This window comes from Salmo trutta, chromosome 22 (assembly GCF_901001165.1).
Source record: "Salmo trutta chromosome 22, fSalTru1.1, whole genome shotgun sequence".
NCBI lineage: Eukaryota > Metazoa > Chordata > Actinopteri > Salmoniformes > Salmonidae > Salmo > Salmo trutta.
This window is the reverse complement of record NC_042978.1, coordinates 46288042-46309695: the sequence shown is the minus strand read 5'-3', so window position 1 is coordinate 46309695 and position 21654 is coordinate 46288042. Positions and strand designations below refer to the sequence as shown.

At 49.5% G+C, this 21654-nt stretch overlaps 1 protein-coding gene across 3 annotated transcripts in view; it reads left to right on the top strand.

Moving 5' to 3' along the window:
* Window positions 1-21654, top strand: part of LOC115158830 (insulin receptor-like) — a 178533-nt gene that overhangs the window by 127993 nt on the left and 28886 nt on the right. For all 3 annotated transcript variants that reach the window (XM_029708186.1, XM_029708185.1, XM_029708184.1), the window contains exon 4: window positions 18048-18187. In XM_029708186.1, the coding sequence (XP_029564046.1) occupies window positions 18048-18187 (140 nt within the window). The remainder of the gene's footprint in view (window positions 1-18047; window positions 18188-21654) is intronic.

Here is a 21654-nt window from a genome sequence, read left to right as displayed (position 1 = left end):
TCAAAACTCTCGACCGTTGTTAGTCTCCCTTCCGGGATGGCTACAAGGCCCTCCCCCAACCCCTCTTCCTATAGGCAAAAACTCAAATAGGAAGTACCCGTGCTAAGGTCTATTCAACGCTGGTCTGACCAATCGGAATCCATGCTTCAAGACTGTTTTGATTACGTGGACACCTTCAACTCAATCATGAAGTTTGGAGATGACACAACAACGACGAGACAGCCTACAGGCAGGAAGCGAGGGCCCTGGCGGAGTGGTGCCAGAAAAATAACTTCTCCCTCAACGTCAACAAAACGAATGAGCTGATTGTGGACTTCAGGAGACAGCAGAGGGAGCACGTCCCTATCCACATCAACAGGCCCTCAGTGGAGAAAGTGAAAAACTTGAAGTTCCTCAGCATACACATCACTGACAATCTGAAATGGTCCACCCACACAGACAGTGTGGTGAAGGAGCAACAGTGCCTCTTCAACCTCAGGAGGCTGAAGAAATTCGGCTTGGCCCCTAAGACCCTCACAAACCTCTACAGACGCACCATTGAGAGCATCCTTTCGGGCTGTATCACCGCCTTGTACGGCAACTGCACCGTCCGCAACCGCAGGGTTTTCCAGAGGGTGGTGCGGTCAGCCCTACGCATCACCGGGAGTACACTGCCTGAAAGTCCCTAAAGTCCTGGCTGACCTCACAGCAGAGATGAGAAAGTTACACCAGAGTTGAGATGAATATGACAATAGAGTAGTTCAAAACATCACACGTCTGTCTCGCTGTCTTATGTCCCCTTGACCTGGCTAGGACGTACAGTCCCTACTCTACACACACTCCTTACTGTACACTCCAAATCTCTGACTGACTGACTGACTCTAGGCCGGGCCTCCTGGCCTGCTAATAGGCCGAGCTGAAGTGGCGTAACAACACCAGCCATGTGCCAGGCTCCTATTTGACACCAGAGACTGTTCCCTTTGTGGCTCCCAGTGACTGTCACCTGACAGTTTCACAGTAAACAGCAGGCTCTGGAACAGGAAGGGCACAGCGCATCTTAGTCCACTTCTTTTGACCGGGGCCAATAGGGCTCTGTTCAAAAGTAACTAGCCTATATAAGGTACCATTTGGAATGCATTCTTGGACATTTGGCTTTATTTAGACAGTTAAGGCTCAGGAAGAGACTGGTTTAACAGAGACGAGAAGACACGACGTCTTCCCAAAAGCCACACGCTGGCCCATGATTGATTTGGTGTTGCGTGTGTTGATCATATAGCTCAGTGTGTTCTGTAGGGAAGGCAGCAGGCTGGTCGAAGGGCGCTGTGGACCGAACGTGTTGCTGAATGTGTTAGTCAGCGTCTCCAGTGTTTGCTGTACTGTGTTGCTTTTTCCAGAGGACAGTGTTGGTCTGAGAGCTGGGCTAGTCGAGGGAAATGCCCACCGTCCAGATAGGGAAAGGTAGAAATGCATGTGTTTAGAAGGCAAACATCACACAACCTGGAACTTCTGGAATGTACTCTCTCATACTGTACACCAGTGGGACCAAGTCACTATTATTTGAGTCACAGGCATGTCTCAAGTCATTAGGTCCGAGTCTCAAGTCGAATCCCAAGTAGAACGTGTCAAGACTCGAATCAAGTCCAAGTTGTGCATTCTGAAGAGACGCGTCCAGTCCAAGTCGTGCATTCTGGAGACGAGTCGAGTCCAAGTCGTGCATTCTGGAGACGAGTCGAGTCCAAGTCGTGCATTCTGGAGACGAGTCGAGTCCAAGTCGTGCATTCTGAAGAGACGAGTCGAGTCCAAGTCGTGCATTCTGAAGAGACGAGTCGAGTCCAAGTCGTGCATTCTGAAGAGACGAGTCGAGTCCAAGTCGTGCATTCTGAAGAGACGAGTCCAAGTCGTGCATTTTGAAAAGTCGAGTCGAGTCCAAGTCGTGCATTCTAAAGAGACGAGTCCAGTCCAAGTCGTGCATTCTAAAGAGACGAGTCGAGTCCAAGTCGTGCATTCTGAAGAGACGAGTCGAGTCCAAGTCGTGCATTCTGAAGAGACGAGTCCAGTCCAAGTCGTGCATTCTGAAGAGACGAGTCCAGTCCAAGTCGTGCATTCTGAAGAGCAAGCCAAATCGAGTCAGAAGTTTAAGTCAAGTCTCAAGTAAACTAAAATCTATACATGCAACGACATGTTCAACTACAAATATTTTAGAAAAAAGAAACGCACACCTATAAAGGCGAGGTGCTGGCTAGCGGAGTAGAAAACTAGCAAATAAGGGAAAACCGCACACTCTAAGAGCTCAGATGCAAAAATGTAATAACCAACGTTTCGACAGCGAAGCTGTCTTCATCAGGGTATCATCACAAACACTGGGAGATGAGTCATTTATATAGTGTCAAGAGACACACAGGTGTTTGTAATCATGGCCAAGTGTGGCCTAATATCATTGGTTAACTCAAATATATATAAAAAAAAAATGGCATACAAAGAACATACAAAATGACAAACAAATGGATAACATACGATCATAGCATTTGTAGTCTAAAATGTATCTAACAAACAATTACAATGGCAAAATCACAATAATCACAAGAATGGCTTCAGATCAAAGTCTATGTTGAGACCGAAGGGAGCAAGGGTCTTTAAAGATCCAGGCAGCCTCTCGTTTTAACTATAAATTATCAAGGTCAACTACAAATATTTGTCTATTGATTAGAGGCTACCAGACCTTTTCATTTGTCTACAACACATTTTGATTAGCCCGTGTAACTGTAAAATAGGGACCTTGTAGCATTGGTAAGGGCATGACATCAGCAGAAGGCAAGACAAGTTGACGTGATCAGAGTGTAGATGTATTTACAGGTCTTGGTGATTGGATGGTGAAAGCACCATATCATACAACATTTGACATTTTAGTCATTTAGCAGACGCTCTTATCCAGAGCGACTTACAGTAGTGAATGCATACATGTTTTTTCTCCGTATTGGTCCCCCGTGGGAATCGAACCCACAACCCTGGCGTTGCAAACACCATGCTCTACCAACTGAGCCACACGGGACCGTAGATTTACCAGAATATACATGGGTCAAATCCCCAAAGAAATAGCCTCTGTATTATCAGGCTTAACCTGTCCTATCTGAATGGACACAGCTAGAGGGCAAGACTGTACCGCCTCCCCTTGAGAAACCAAATGGAACCTGTCAAACAGGAGCTCTTGGCCCCCAGGACCATACAATTACAACCAATAAAACTGGTTCTACAATGTAAAAGGCAATTTCCACGTCCATTCTTCCATTGGTACGTTCTTCTTAATCAGATTTAATGATTATTAATGATATTTCAACCCCATGCATACGTGGAACAATCATTTTGTCTTATTCAACGTTGTGAGCGCCGGCCACGCAGCCTATTTCTATACGCACTGAGGTGGACGCTTCCATTACAACAAAAACCGATAGAGACATAGGACACAGACACACTGAACCCCGACGTAACCCGGGAAATATTAAAGAAGGAAACATATATAGGTTGATTTAAATGAACTTCTACCTCCATGAGTGTTACCAACGTAAACATGGCGCTCACTCAGAGCAGGGTAAGAAATGGTTGGCCTAAAATGAAAATGTATCGTAGTCCTATCAAACATGAAACAGAAATGCCTACGTGTTGCAATAAACGGTACAGGGATGGAATGATGTTGTAGTATTAGATGGATTAGAGATGTTCTACATAGGACCTATGGGTTTTGATAAACATGTGAATGCAACAGCAAACATTTCATCAAGATGATTAAAAAAAAACACTTTGCGGGAGTTTGGACAGCGCAAGTGAAGAGCCACACCTATGGTGTGTCTTTGCCACAGTAATAATACATTTTGACTTTAAATTCCAAATGTAAATGATCAATTTCAAGCAATTGTTTCATACCAAAAGACCAGTAGGCCGATGCTAGTAATTGTTGCCTCATTGCTGGTGAGTTTGCAAAGTAAACAGTTAATATTCTTGATCACCAAACCATTTTTGGAGCTGCATATTTATTTATTGTGGCAATCCTCTCTTCCTACAATGTGACGTTTACTCTGCACCGGTCCTATAGCTCCCCCCCCCACAATCAACTGGCGGATCGGATCCGGACACACAACGGGGTCAATACGGACACCTGCTATCATATAAACACACATTAGTCATGGACGAAGGCGTAGAATTGCAGGAAATTAGCTTTCGAACAGCAAAAACAATTTCTGCCCCATGCAGAAAGTGTAGAATTGCGGGAAACTGACCTTTAAAATTGCAAAATGTTCCCTCTGCCAGTAAGAGGGCGTGATCAGTTTGGAGTTGCGAGGTGGTTTGTCACTACGCTGTTAAATTACATTATCCATCCGGACCTTTATTAAATAATACTTGAGTATACACCTGCTATAGCTGTACAGCAAATCAGCAATCTGTTCGCTATCTCACCTGACCGGTGTTGATTGACAGTTTGCTCGTCCAATCAGAGTGCAGTGTGTGCATTTCACTAGCCAATCTGTTGTAGTTGTATTTATTTTTATTTTTTTTTGCAATGGCGATGCTGCTGCTACTGTCTGTGGCTGCGTGTAGAGTAATCCACGTAGACTGTGTGCCACAAAATGAGTGATAAAACATTACTTAACCTAGCCGGATAATTTCAAGTCACTAGTCTCAAGTTAAAGTCGAGTCCCGAGTCTTGAGGCTCCAAGTCAAGTCTCAATTTATTTTATGTCAAGTCATCAAATTTGTGAAAACTAAACAGACTTAAGTCCAGGTCATGTGACTCAAGTCCACAACTCTGCTGTGGACCCAACTTCAACATTCATCCACTTCATTCCTCAACCTATTAAGCCTTACCTTAGGAGCTCTCTAGAGCCACAACCCCTGGGACACCCTGGGACCTTAAATTCCCTCCTGACATTTTACCCACTGCTGAAAGCTTTCCTCAGCATTTAGCCAACTAACCAAGATTATTAGGTGCTTCAGGCTGTGAGGAAGAGATTCACAAAGTGTTCCCAGGGACATTTCTTCAAGTTTCATAGTACATTACGTTCTCAGAGAGATTGTCTCATGATGCAGTACGTTCTCAGATTCAGTCTCATGCTGCAGTACGTTCTCAGAGAGATTCAGTCTCATGCTGCAGTACGTTCTCAGAGATTCAGTCTCATGCTGCAGTACGTTCTCAGATTCAGTCTCATGCTGCAGTACGTTCTCAGATTCAGTCTCATAGGGCAGTACGTTCTCAGATTCAGTCTCATAGTGCAGTACGTTCTCAGAGATTCAGTCTCATACTGCAGTACGTCCTCAGATTCAGTCTCATAGTGCAGTACGTCCTCGGATTCAGTCTCATGCTGCAGTACGTTCTCAGATTCAGTCTCATAGTGCAGTACGTTCTCAGATTCAGTCTCATGCTGCAGTACGTTCTCAGATTCAGTCTCATAGTGCAGTACGTCCTCGGATTCAGTCTCATGCTGCAGTACGTCCTCAGATTCAGTCTCATAGGGCAGTACGTTCTCAGATTCAGTCTCATAGGGCAGTACGTTCTCAGATTCAGTCTCATAGGGCAGTACGTTCTCAGATTCAGTCTCATGCTGCAGTACGTTCTCAGATTCAGTCTCATAGGGCAGTACGTTCTCAGATTCAGTCTCATAGGGCAGTACGTTCTCAGATTCAGTCTCATGCTGCAGTACGTTCTCAGAGAGATTCAGTCTCATACCATCCAGTATGATGAGAAGGAAGTTGCTAGATAATTATTTTCCATTCTGCAGCCATTACGACATCAGGGATTGTTGAAGTCCTCCGCTGCTGGGCCGAGTGAGGGGAGTGTCCGTAACCAGACACACAAATCACCCTCACAGACACACAGACAGGGCTGTGACCGGAGCGCTGAGCCTCAAGGGGCTTGCTGGGACTGGGCTGGGCAGAGGCTGTGACCGGAGTGGGGGCTGGGACAGAGAGTGCTGGATGGCGAGACACTTGCTAAATGCTACCTTTTCTTGAGCTAGGCTTGAAGTCAGCCATTAGGAGTTATGAGGGGCGGCAAGTAGCCTAGCGGTTAAGAGCGTTCGGGCCAGTAACCGAAAGGTTGCTGGTTTGAATCCCAAAGCTGACTTGGTGAAAAATCTGTCGATGTACACTTGAGCAAGGCAATTAATCCTAATTGCTCCTGTAAGTAATTGGATAAGAGCGTCTGCTAAATGACTAGAATGTAATGTAAATGACAGAGGAATCCCTGTGCAATCCTATCTCTCGCTCTTTCTTCACCAACCGCCAGCACAGCTGTTAGGCCGCTCTGCTTTCTAGACATTTCCGTGGCGTTCGTTCCGCCTTTCTACCTTAATATCCATGACTACAAGCACGAAATAAGAATTTGCTCATCATTCCTTGAAACACTAAAGGACCTTCAGCAGTCCCAACTCAGTCTGCAAAGTGCAGAGGTTTTCAGGGCTGCAGCCCAAAACAAACTCTCTTTTTAAAACCTGCATCCTAAATGATTTTCCCATGAGGCTCAGGACAGGCAGGCCCCAGGAAGTGGTGTTTTTCCTATCGGTTTAAGGTCACAGTGAGATGGATCAGAGAGTGTATGTTTTTTTTAATACAACTACTTTAACATTTCTTCTTTCTTTGCTGCAGAGCATTAAGATAGAAAAGTTCATTTATATATTTATGATTTTCCATGTGAGGAAGGGAGAAAAAAAAAAGTTTTTTCTTTCCCTGATCATTATAGAGATTTTCCACTGGGCCAAATTCAAGCCGATTTTGTCAGATTGTTGTAAAGTATTAGAATCGTTTGGTAAAATGTCATCTCTAATTTAGCAGCATTTAGTTCAGTATGAAAGGAAGTAGGTGACATGACTCATCCAGTGCACCGTGACGCCAGGCCAAACTCTGATTCCCAACCACTGTTGTGTGTCAGAGTGGCATCTAAACATTTGGGTGTTTGAGGAGGGGTGGAACGGAAGGGGAAAAGGTGCTGGCTAGCACATACAGGAGGGGGGTTAGCACACGCTGGCTAGCACACGCTGGCTAGCACATACAGGAGGGGGGTTAGCACACGCTGGCTAGCACACGCTGGCTAGCACATACAGGAGGGGGGTTAGCACACGCTGGCTAGCACACGCTGGCTAGCACATACAGGAGGGGGGTTAGCACACGCTGGCTAGCACACGCTGGCTAGCACATACAGGAGGGGGGTTAGCACACGCTGGCTAGCACACGCTGGCTAGCACATACAGGAGGGGGGTTAGCACACGCTGGCTAGCACACGCTGGCTAGCACATACAGGAGGGGGGTTAGCACACGCTGGCTAGCACACGATGGCTAGCACACGCTGGCTAGCACACGCTGGCTAGCACATACAGGAGGGGGGTTAGCACACGCTGGCTAGCACACGCTGGCTAGCACATACAGGAGGGGGGTTAGCACACGCTGGCTAGCACACGATGGCTAGCACACGCTGGCTAGCACACGCTGGCTAGCACATACAGGAGGGGGGTTAGCACACGCTGGCTAGCACACGCTGGCTAGCACATACAGGAGGGGGGTTAGCACACGCTGGCTAGCACACGCTGGCTAGCACATACAGGAGGGGGGTTAGCACACGCTGGCTAGCACACGATGGCAAGCACTCGCAGGTTAGCACACACTGGCTAGCACACGCTGGCTAGCACATACAGGAGGGGGGCAAGCACTCGCAGGTTAGCACACACTGGCTAGCACACGCTGGCTAGCACACGCTGGCTAGCACATACAATGCCTATTGAAAGTGTATACCCCCTTTAACTTTTTTCACATTTCACATCAGTGGGAATGAAATAGATTTAATTAAAAAATATATATATATTGATCTTTATTGCAAAATTTGTACAAATTAATAAAAACGAAATAACTCAAATATAGTCGTTGCATAAGTATTCACCCCTTTTGTTTAGGCAAGCCTAAATTAGTTCAAGAGTCAAATGTGGCTAACGAATCATTTATCAAACCACCCAGACACATCAAAGATGCAGTTGTCCTTCTGATCTGAGCTGCAGGACAGGAAAGAAACTGCTCAGGGATGTCGCCATGAGGCCATTAGGGATTTTGCAATATACAGAAAACATACAAATGTATGCAACAAGGCATTAAAGTAATACTGAAGAAAAAAAAACCTGTCAAAGGAATACACTTTTTGGCCTAAATGCAAAGCCATATGTTTGGGACAACACATCAATAAGTAACTGCCTCCTTATTTTCATGCATGGTGGTGGCTGCATCATGGTATGGGTATGCTTGACATCAGCAAAGACTGGGGAGTTTTTCAGGATGAACAAAACGGGATGGAACTAAGCAAAGGCAAAATCCTAGAGGAAAACCTGCTTCAGTCTGCTTTCCACCAGACACTGGGAGATGAATTCACCTTTCAGCAGGACAATAACCTAAAACATAAGGCCAAATCTTATTTTTTTTTTTTTTAAGTATTTCACCTTTATTTAACCAGGTAGGCCAGTTGAGAACAAGTTCTCCTTTACAATTGTGACCTGGCCAAGATAAAGCAATGCAGTGCGACAAAAACAACAACACAGAGTTACACACAAACGAACGTACAGTCAATAACACAATAGAAAAATATATGTACAGTGTGAGCAAATGTAGAAGAGTAGGGAGGTAAGGCAAAAAAATAGGCCATAGAGGCGAAATAATTACAATTTAGCATTAACACTGGCGTGATAGATGTGCAGATGATGATGTGCAAGTAGAGATACTGGGGTGCAAAAGAGCAAGAAGATAAATAGTAATATAGGGATGAGGTAGTTAGGTGTGCTATTTACAGATGGGCTATGTACAGGTACAGTGATCGGTAAGCTGCTCTGACAGCTGATGCTTAAAGTTAGAGAGGGAGATATAAGTCTCCAGCTTCAGTGATTTTTTTTTTTGCAATTCGTTCCAGTCATTGGCAGCAGAGATGGAAGGAAAGGCGGCCAAAGGAAGTGTTGGCTTTGGGGATGACCAGTGAAATATACCTGCTGGAGCGTATGCTACGGGTGGGTGTTGCTATGGTGACCATTGAGCTGAGATAAGGCAGGGCTTTACCTAGCAAAGACTTGTAGATGACCTGGAGCCAGTGGGTTTGGCGACGAATATGAAGCGAGGGCCAGCCAACGAGAGCATACAGGTTGCAGTGGTGGGTAGTATATGGGGCTTTGGTGACAAAGCAGATGGCACTGTGATAGACTACATCCAGTTTGCTGAGTAGAGTGTTGGAGGCTATTTTCTAAATGACATCGCCGAAGTCAAGGATCGGTAGGATAGTCAGTTTTACAAGGGTATGTTTGGCAGCGTGAGTGAAGGAGGCTTTGTTGCGAAATAGGAAGCCGATTCTAGATTTAATTTTGGATTGGAGATGCTTAATGTGAGTCTGGAAGGAGAGTTTACAGTCTAACCAGACACCTAGGTATTTGTAGTTGTCCACATATTCTAAGTCAGAACCGTCCAGAGTAGTGATGCTAGTCGGGCGGGTGGGTGCGGGCAGCAATCGGTTGAAGAGCATGCACTTAGTTTTACTAGCATTTAAAAGCAGTTGGAGGCAACGGAAGGAGTGTTGTATGGCATTGAAGCTCGTTTGGAGGTTTGTTAGGTTTGTTAACACAGTGTCCAAAGAATCTACACTGGAGTTGCTTACCAAGAAGACAGTGAATGTTCCAGTTTTGACTTGAATCTGCTTGAAAATCTATGGCAAGACTTGAAAATTGCCATCTAGCCATGATCCCCAACACCTTGACAGAGCTGTTTTTTATGACTGGAACGATGACTGGAACGAACTGCAAAAATCACTGAAGCTGGAGACTCATCTCCCTCACTAGCTTTAAGCACCAGCTGTCAGAGCAGCTCACAGATCACTGCACCTGTACATAGCCCATCTGTAAATAGCACACCCAACTACCTCATCCCCATTCTGTATTTATTTATTCATCTTGCTCCTTTGCACCCCAGTAGCTCTTCTTGCACATTCTTCTTCTCATAAATAGAATTAGGTCGCCAGAGAACGGTAATCCATGCTGCTAAACTAGCACCTCATGGGAACAATAGTCTGCTTTGTCTGCCAGCGGTGGACTCAGGACTGCTTTTAAATGGGTGACTGTTAAGGGGGCTGTTTAATGCCATCGTCTTTCCCGTCGTTGAGTTTTGGAAGCCTGATAAGGATTTCTGAAACTCTCCCTCTCTTACCCGTCACTCCCTCACAACACCCACCGTCTCCCCTCTCAGCCTCCCCCACAACACCCACCGTCTCCCCTCTCAGCCTCCCCCCACAACACCCACCGTCTCCTCTCAGCCCCCCCCCTACAACACCCACCGTCTCCCCTCTCAGCCTCCCCCCACAACACCCACCGTCTCCTCTCAGCCCCCCCCCCCTACAACACCCACCGTCTCCCCTCTCAGCCTCCCCCCACAACACCCACCGTCTCCCCTCTCAGCCCCCCCCTACAACCCCCACCGTCTCCCCTCTCAGCCCCCCCCTACAACCCCCACCGTCTCCCCTCTCAGCCTCCCCCCTACAACCCCCACCGTCTCCCCTCTCAGCCTCCCCCCACAACACCCACCGTCTCCCCTCTCAGCCCCCCCTACAACCCCCACCGTCTCCCCTCTCAGCCTCCCCCCCTACAACCCCCACCGTCTCCCCTCTCAGCCTCCCCCCACAACACCCACCGTCTCCCATCTCAGCCCCCCCCTACAACCCCCACCGTCTCCCCTCTCAGCCCCCCCCTACAACCCCCACCGTCTCCCCTCTCAGCCCCCCCCTACAACCCCCACCGTCTCCCCTCTCAGCCTCCCCCACAACCCCCACCGTCTCCCCTCTCAGCCCCCCCCTACAACCCCCACCGTCTCCCCTCTCAGCCCCCCCCCTACAACCCCCACCGTCTCCCCTCAGCCTCCCCCCCCTACAACCCCCACCGTCTCCCCTCTCAGCCCCCCCCTACAACCCCCACCGTCTCCCCTCTCAGCCCCCCCCTACAACCCCCACCGTCTCCCCTCTCAGCCCCCCCCTACAACCCCCACCGTCTCCCCTCTCAGCCTCCCCCCCTACAACCCCCACCGTCTCCCCTCTCAGCCCCCCCCCTACAACCCCCACCGTCTCCCCTCTCAGCCCCCCCCCCCCTACAACACCCACCGTCTCCCCTCTCAGCCCCCCCCCCTACAACCCCCACCGTCTCCCCTCTCAGCCCCCCCCCTACAACCCCCACCGTCTCCCCTCTCAGCCCCCCCCTACAACCCCCACCGTCTCCCCTCTGACCCCCCCCTACAACCCCCACCGTCTCCCCTCTCAGCCCCCCCCCTACAACCCCCACCGTCTCCCCTCTGACCCCCCCCTACAACCCCCACCGTCTCCCCTCTCAGCCCCCCCCCCCCCTACAACCCCCACCGTCTCCCCTCTCAGCCCCCCCCCCTACAACCCCCACCGTCTCCCCTCTCAGCCCCCCCCTACAACCCCCACCGTCTCCCCCCTCAGCCCCCCCTACAACCCCCACCGTCTCCCCTCTCAGCCCCCCCCTACAACCCCCACCGTCTCCCCTCTCAGCCCCCCCCCTACAACCCCCACCGTCTCCCCTCTCAGCCCCCCCCTACAACCCCCACCGTCTCCCCTCTGCCCCCCCCCTACAACCCCCACCGTCTCCCCTCTCAGCCCCCCCCCTACAACCCCCACCGTCTCCCCTCTGACCCCCCCCTACAACCCCCCCCGTCTCCCCTCTCAGCCCCCCCCCCCCTACAACCCCCACCGTCTCCCCTCTCAGCCCCCCCCCCCCTACAACCCCCACCGTCTCCCCCCTCAGCCCCCCCCTACAACCCCCACCGTCTCCCCCCTCAGCCCCCCCCCTACAACCCCCACCGTCTCCCCTCTCAGCCCCCCCCTACAACCCCCACCGTCTCCCCTCTCAGCCCCCCCCCTACAACCCCCACCGTCTCCCCCCTCAGCCCCCCCCTACAACACCCACCGTCTCCTCTCAGCCTCCCCCTACAACCCCCACCGTCTCCCCTCTGACCCCGGTTCCTCACCCTCTCTTCCGGTCTCCTTCTCTCCCTCCATTTCTCCCCATTTGTTTCCACATGGGCAGCTAGCGGTGAGATAGAGGCCTTAAAGAGTGCGACACTGAGGTGTGAGCGCTGTAGACTAGAGCGTGGGTGGACGAGGGCCTTTTAGTTCATGTCTAAAACAGATACAGTACATGTGGAGGGGATGCCAAGACTGGAAGCGGGATTATGTTATTTTTGAGGGGATAACATTTTTTTTTTTTTAACGAGTACTCATTTGTGAATGAACTGGCAAGTCCCTTTTTACTCGGTCCCTGGCTGCTCTGCGGCGGCTGTTTTTGTGAATGAATTCCTGAAAGGCAACGCTATCAGAGCTCGGCAGAACAGCTCTTTGTATCAGAGGAGAAGACAGGAAGACACTCACTGAGCCCTACCACATAAACACTTCCACTACGCACCCACTTCCCCTCTCTCTTCCCGTTTCTCTCCCCTTCTCACTTGCTTCCTGTCTCTCTCCCCTTCTCACTCGCTTCCTGTCTCTCTCCCCTTCTCACTTGCTTCCTGTCTCTCTCCCCTTCTCACTTGCTTCCTGTCTCTCTCCCCTTCTAACTCGCTTCCTGTCTCTCTCCCCTTCTCACTCGCTTCCTGTCTCTCTCCCCTTCTCACTTGCTTCCTGTCTCTCTCCCCTTCTCACTTGCTTCCTGTCCTCACTCGTTCACTCGCTTCTCTTTTGCTTTTCTTGTCACTCACTCTCTCTCTCCCTTTCGTACACACTCCCTTTGTTCTCTCTCTCACTCGCTTCCTGTCTTTCTCTGTCCTTCTCACTCTCTCTCTCCTTCTCTCTTGTCTTTCTCTGATTTTCACTCGCTTCCTGTCTTTCTGTCCTTTGTTTGAGACAGACGCAGACAGACAGAGACGCAGACAGACAGAGACGCAGACAGACGGAGACGCAGACAGACGGAGACGCAGACAGACGGAGACGCAGACAGACGGAGACGCAGACAGACAGACGGAGACGCAGACAGACAGACAGACGGAGACGCAGACAGACAGACAGACGGGAAGACGCAGCACAGACAGACAGGACGGAGACGCAGACAGACAGACAGACGGAGACCGCAGTAACAGACAGACAGACGGAGACGCAGACAGACAGACGGAGACGCAGACAGACAGACAGACGGAGACGCAGACAGACAGACAGACGGAGACGCAGACAGACAGACAGACGGAGACGCAGACAGACAGACAGACGGAGACGCAGACAGACAGACAGACGGAGACGCAGACAGACAGACAGACGGAGACGCAGACAGACAGACAGACGGAGACGCAGACAGACATAACGGAGGACGCAGACAGACAGACAGACGCAGACGCAGACAGACAGACAGACGCAGACAGACAGGGAGACGCAGACGCAGACAGACAGGGAGACGCAGACAGAGGGAGACGCAGACAGAGGGAGACGCAGACAGAGGGAGACGCAGACAGAGGGAGACCAGAGAGGGAGACGCAGACAGACAGACAGAGGGAGACGCAGACAGACAGACAGAGGGAGACGCAGACAGACAGACAGAGGGAGACGCAGACAGACAGACAGAGGGAGACGCAGACAGACAGACAGAGGGAGACGCAGACAGACAGACAGAGGGAGACGCAGACAGAGGGAGACGCAGACCCTGGATCTGCACTCATTCAATATGTTTCATTCTATTTCAAGGTGTTGTTTGATAGCAGTTAAACATTAGGAGTTATTCTCATTACATTTTACATTTTAGTCATTTAGCAGACGCTCTTATCCAGAGCGACTTACAGTAGTGAATGCATACATTTCATACTTTTTTTTTTTCTGTGCTGGCCCCCCGTGGGAATCGAACCCACAACCCTGGCGTTGCAAACACCATGCTCTACCAACTGAGCTACAGAGAAGGCAGACAGACTTAGGGATCGTACTGTAGAAACAACACCTTGAAATAGAATGAAACATATTGAATGAGTGCAGATCCAGGGTCTGCGTCTCCCTCTGTCTGCGTCTCCCTCTGTCTGTCTGTCTGCGTCTCCCTCTGTCTGTCTGTCTGCGTCTCCCTCTGTCTGTCTGTCTGCGTCTCCCTCTGTCCCTCTGTCTGTCTGTCTCATAATTGGGTTTACTATACTTAGGGATCGTACTGTAGAAACTGATAGTCTAAATCCCTTGTTATTATTCCATGGCTTCAAAGGAATCAGACCCATAAAAGTATAATCTCTTCTGTTTTTATTTCTATGTTCACGTTTGTTGTGAATAAAACTCCATTCACAGACAGTTGGGACTGTAGTTGGCGTTCCCTAGCAACAGGTGATCCACATGCTGCGGTGGTCCTGGTGAGAGACTCTTTCAGACGAGCCGTCTCCGAAGCTACTTGGTCCGTCTGGAGGCCTGGATAATAAGTTCCTCTGGGTATTGCCGTGACGGTCAGGGCGTTTTGACATCCGGTTATTGTCATGCAAAAGATAAACCGTCTCACGGTAATTGACCGTTGATGAACATAAAACATGTTGAGCATCTCCAGGTCTCCACACATACAAGCTGCTGATGCATCACCTTTAAAACATCTACATTTAAAAACAAACGTATAATAAATCAATGTAATGTTTTAGGCAGGTCTAAAGAAACATTATGATATGAAGAAAATGTATTTCAGAAGAACGGAATATAAGTTGGAGCATGTTATCTGGCTATGCTTCATGCTATAGACTGTAGACTTGTTAATTTATCAGACTAGATACTGTATGTTATCTGGCTATGATATAGACTGTAGACTTGTTCATTTATCAGACTAGATACTGTATGTTATCTGGCTATGCTCCATGCTATAGGCTGTAGGTTTGTTCATTTAGCAGACAGGATATGCTTATAAGTCCCCTGACATTATTTTATATTATGATTATATAGTAAGAAGAATAGAATTGAACTTAGCTGAATGTGCATATGAAGTGGTTATGTTGAGAGTAAAAGTGATCATTTGAACCAGGTCCTATAAGCTAGATTTAGAGTTATTTGGCAACTTTAGTAGTGAATGATACAAACTTTAGATTGTCTTACAAATCAAAACCTATATGGGCTGCATGTGGCGACTATAGAATATTGATGATTTGAGAAAGTTGCAAAAAAAAAAGAAGCTTGTTCCTTGTTCTCAGGCTGCAAGTGTTCATATTTTCACCCATCAGACTAGTCTCAATTTAATCTAGTCTTTACTAAAATATGTAACACTTATTTAGATTTAGAATGGCCCATTTTATCAAATGGTCAGGAACAGGAGGCAGTGGGTAAAAGCCCTGTCATCCTTATCCACTCCGAATAGCGAATTGAGGCTACTGGTTAGTCTTTTTCACTCATGCCTTGTCGGCTCCGCCGGTTATTTCACACCCACACGTCAACCACCGTTTCAGGAGCGTGCAGCCTTTCACAGCGCCACAGGTTATATTCCGACCCAAACTCTATATGCCACAGGCTCTCCTACCCTGTTCCTGCAGCCACGGGCTCTCCTACCCTGTTCCTGCAGCTATCCAGTACTCTGTATGCCACGGGCTCTCCTACCCTGTTCCTGCAGCTATCCAGTACTCTGTATGCCACGGGCTCTGCAAACCCTGTTCCTGCAGCCACGGGCTCTCCAAACCCTGTTCCTGCAGCTATCCAGTACTCTGTATGCCACAGGCTCTGCAAACCCTGTTCCTGCAGCTATCCAGTACTCTGTATGCCACGGGCTCTACAAACCTTGTTCCTGCAGCTATCCAGTACTCTGTATGCCACGGGCCCTCCTACCCTGTTCCTGCAGCTACCCAGTACTCTGTATGCCACGGGCTCTACAAACCTTGTTCCTGCAGCTACATAAAAATGCTCTGTTACTAGGCTATTCAAATACAAATTCACTATAATTGTTGGCTTATTTATTTTTAATTTTACCTTTTATTTAACTAGGCAAGTCAGTTTAGAACAAATACTTATTTTCAATGACAGCCTAGGAACAGTGGGTTAACTGCCTTGTTCAGGGGCAGAACGACAGATTTTTACCTTGTCAGCTCGGGGATTCGATCTTGCAACCTTTCGGTTACTGGCCCAATGCTCTAACCACTATGCTACCTGCCACCCCAAACTTATACTCTGAATTTGTTTAGTTTTGGAGTATAGGCTAGACTAATTATGTACCAAAGACATCTTAAATACATTTTAAAAAGTGTTTTTCTGCCCTGTGTAATATGTAGTAAGCTATGTATTGTATAATGGCACAATCCAGTATTTTAATTCAGGTGGGGTTTTTTCCGGGTTTGGTCTCGTGTATATACGCCTATGAATCAGCTCTAATACTCATATGGGTGTTTTGAATGAATCATCCCCTTAGAAAGCGCTGTCCATTTTGTTGTGTTGGGCTTTGAAAGGACATCCAGAACCACCACGTTTTTTCCTTTCGGGTTCAACCTGAACTTATTTCTTCAAAAATGATCAATCACAGTGAGGTGAGTTTTAAAAGCACCATACTGTTTTGATGATATGTGATTTTCGATTGCATTGATGCCAGAGTGATGAGAGGGACAGTAGAGCCCTGAGGACCAGGCCATTAGGACCTGAGGATCATTAGTGAGTTGGGTACTACCAACACATGTCCAGAGTGCATAAAAAGGAGATTGCCGTGACCGTTAATGTGGAATTTTACTGCGGTCATGACTGCCTGTGTGCCGGTAATACGGTCACCACAACAGCCCTACCTCTGGGTGTACAAGCAGACTGGAATCCCTGACACTACACACTTTCACTCCAATTTGATTCCAATATATGGAAAATACTTTGAATCAAGTGTACTAATACCATATAGTTATGTATTCGTTCTATACATAATACACAGATTTACTTGTAAAGTTGTAGTATAATATTGTTACTTTATTACTACACAACGGTTTTCGTTATAACTCAAGTATTTCACAATTGGTAGACTCCTGGCTCCAGTGTTTATCAGGCCAAATCTAGGACTCCAGACTGTTATCTCGCAGACAGAGATAACACTATATATACAGAAGTATGTGGACACCCCTTCTAATTAGTGGATTAGGCTATTTCGGGCCACACCCGTTGCTGACAGGTGTATAAAATCGAGCACACAGCTATGCAATCTCCACAGACAAACATTGGCAGTAGAATGGCCTTACTGAAGACCTCAGTGACTTTCAACCCCATCGAACACCTTTGGGATGAATTGGAACGCCGACTGTGAGCCAGGACTAATTGTCCGATATCAGTGCCCGACCTCCGTAATGCTCTTGTAGCTGAATGGAAGCAAGTCCCTGCAGTAATGTTCCAACGTCTAGTGGAAAGTCTTCCCAGAAGAGTGGAGGCTGTTATTGCAGCGAAGGGGGGACCAACTCTATATTAATGAGATTTACATTTACATTTTTAGTCATTTAGCAGACGCTCTCATCCAGAGCGACTTACAGTAGTGAATGCATACATTGCATAGATTTCTTTTTCTTTTTTTCGTACTGGTCCCCCGTGGGAATCAAACCCACAACCCTGGCGTTGCAAACACCATGCTCTACCAACTGAGCCACACGGGATGTTTGACGAGCAGTTGTCCACATACTTTTGGTCATGTAGTGTAGTTCAACCTCTTTTCAACACCTTTGTCCGCTCCTCTTGTAAAATTCTGTGTTTTCAGAAGAGCCGGAAAGGGACCAACTCGTCCCAGTGCCACGGCCCTTCAATCCTGTTCCATTCCTGTGAGATAGGGCCGACACAAACATCCAAGGCGTTTTGATTTAGAGGTGACAAGAGAAATTGTTCCTGTTCTGGGGACGTTGTTTACCGTTGGGTAATGAAGTGACGTGGGGCTATAAGAACAAACCGGTTGGGCATCTCGTTATCTCAAACTTTGACAGCACTGATTTGAATCACACAGAAAACAGTTATATAATTCCTTTGCTTGGATGAAATAACATTTCCTTGTTAGCTAGCATATTGTGAGGTGACGCCGGCATGTGTAATGGATGTGACAGTGTTCTATAACCGCTGTGTGTTTCCCTCTCTGCAGGTTGAACTGTACTCCGTGCGCGGGCCTTTGTCCTAAGATGTGTTCGGGGGTGAAGATCGTAGACTCTGTGACAGCAGCCCAGGCTCTTAGAGGATGCACTGTGCTCAACGGTAGCCTGGTTATCAAGATCCGTGGAGGAAGTAAGTACAGTATACCCTCACTACCAACCACCCTCACTACCAACCACCCTCACTACCTACCACCCTCACTACCTACCACCCACCCTCACTACCTACCACCCACCCTCACTACCTACCACCCACCCACCCTCACTACCTACCACCCACCCTCACTACCTACCACCCACCCTCACTACCTACCACCCTCACTACGTACCACCCTCACTACCAACCACCCGCACTACCTACCACCCTCACTACCTACCACCCACCCTCACTACCTACCACCCACCCTCACTACCTACCACCCTCACTACGTACCACCCTCACTACCAACCACCCGCACTACCAACCACCCTCACTACCTACCAACCACCCGCACTACCAACCACCCTCACTACCTACCATCCACCCTCACTACCTACCACCCTCACTACCTACCTACCACCCTCACTACCAACCACCCTCACTACCAACCACCCTCACTACCACCCTCCCTCCCTCACTACCTACCATCCACCCTCACTACCTACCATCCACCCTCACCACCTACCACCCTCACTACCAACCACCCTCACTACCAACCAACCACCCTCCCTCACTACCAACCACCCTCCCTCACTACCAACCACCCTCCCTCACTACCTACCACCCTCACTACCTACCAACCACACCCTCACTACCTACCAACCACACCCTCACTACCTACCACCCTCACTACCTACCAACCACACCCTCACTACCTACCAACCACCCTCACTACCAACTACCCTCACTACCACCCTCCCTCCCTCACCATCCACCCTCACCACCTACCACCCTCACTACCAACCACCCTCCCTCACTACCAACCACCCTCACTACCTACCACCCTCACTACCTACCAACCACACCCTCACTACCTACCACCCTCACTACCTACCAACCACACCCTCACTACCTACCAACCACCCTCACTACCAACTACCCTCACTACCTACCACCCACCCTCACTACCTACCAACCACACCCTCACCACCTACCACCCACCCTCACTACCTACCACCCTCACTACCTACCACCCACCCACCCTCACTACCTACCAACCACACCCTCACCACCTACCTCCCTCACTACCTACCAACCACCCACCCTCACTACCTACCAACCACCCTCACTACCTACCAACCACCCTCACTATCTACCAACCACCCTCACTACCTACCAACCTACCACCCTCCCTGCCTACCAACCTACCACCCTCCCTGCCTACCTACCACCCTCACTACCTACCAACCACCCTCACTACCTACCACCCACCCACCCTCACTACATACCAACCACCCTCACTACCTACCAACCACACCAACCACACCCTCACTACCTACCAACTACCCTCACTACCTACCAACCACCCTCACTACCAACCAACCACCCTCCCTCACTACCAACCACCCTCACTACCAACCAACCACCCTCCCTCACTACCAACCACCCTCACTACCTACCAACCACCCTCACTACCTACAAACCACCCTCACTACCAAACACCCTCACTACCTACCAACCACCCTCACTACCAACCACCCTCCCTCACTACCAACCACCCTCACTACCTACCAGCCTCCCTCACTACCAACCATCCACTTCCCTCACTACCTACCATCCACTTCCCTCACTACCTACCAACCACCCTCACTACCAACCACCCTCCCTCACTACCAACCACCCTCCCTCACTACCAACCACCCTCCCTCACTACCTACCACCCTCACTACCTACCAACCACACCCTCACTACCTACCAACCACACCCTCACTACCTACCACCCTCACTACCTACCAACCACACCCTCACTACCTACCAACCACCCTCACTACCAACTACCCTCACTACCACCCTCCCTCCCTCACTACCACCCTCCCTCCCTCACTACCTACCATCCACCCTCACCACCTACCACCCTCACTACCAACCACCCTCCCTCACTACCAACCACCCTCACTACCTACCACCCTCACTACCTACCAACCACACCCTCACTACCTACCAACCACACCCTCACTACCTACCACCCTCACTACCTACCTACCAACTACCCTCACTACCTACCACCCACCCTCACTACCTACCAACCACACCCTCACCACCTACCAACCACCCACCCTCACTACCTACCACCCTCACTACCTACCACCCACCCACCCTCACTACCTACCAACCACACCCTCACCACCTACCTCCCTCACTACCTACCAACCACCCACCCTCACTACCTACCAACCACCCTCACTATCTACCAACCACCCTCACTACCTACCAACCTACCACCCTCCCTGCCTACCAACCTACCACCCTCACTACCTACCAACCACCCTCACTACCTACCACCCACCCACCCTCACTACATACCAACCACCCTCACTACCTACCAACCACACCCTCACTACCTACCAACTACCCTCACTACCTACCAACCACCCTCACTACCAACCAACCACCCTCCCTCACTACCAACCACCCTCACTACCAACCAACCACCCTCCCTCACTACCAACCACCCTCACTACCTACCAACCACCCTCACTACCAAACACCCTCACTACCAACCACCCTCCCTCACTACCAACCACCCTCACTACCTACCAGCCTCCCTCCCTCCCTCACTACCAACCAACCTCCCTCACTACCTACCATCCACTTCCCTCACTACCTACCAACCACCCGCACTACCTACCAACCACCCGCACTACCTACCAACCACCCTCACTACCACCCTCACTACCTACCACCCAACCGCCCTCACTACCTACCACCCAACCGCCCTCACTACCTACCTACCTACCAACTGCCCTCACTACCTACCTACCAACCACCCTCGCTCAATACCAACCTACTTCCTACCAACCGCCCTCCCGCAATACCAACCTACTTCCTACCAACCAACCACCCTCACTACCTACCACCCTCACTACAAACCACCCTCACTACCTACCACCCTCACTACAAACCACCCTCACTACCTACCACCTTCACTACCGACTGCCCTCATTACCTAACACCCTCGGGCACCGAAGACGTGGATGTTGATTAAGGCAGCCCCCCGCACCTCTCTGATTCCTCTCTGATTCAGAGGGGCTGGGTTAAATGCAGAAGACACATTTCAGTTGAAAACATTCAATTGTACAACTGACTAGGTATCCCCTTTTCCCTTCCCTCACTACCGACCGCCCACACTCTCCACCACCCTCATTACCTACCACCCTCACTACCTACCACCCTACTACCTACCACCCTCACTACCTACCACCCACACTACTGCCCTCACTACCAACCAACCACCTTCACTACCTACCACCCTCACTACCAACCAACCTACTACCTACCACCCTCACTACCTACCACCCACACTACTGCCCTCACTACCTACCACCCTACTACCTACCACCCTCACTACCTACCACCCACACTACTGCCCTCACTACCAACCAACCACCCTCACTACCTAC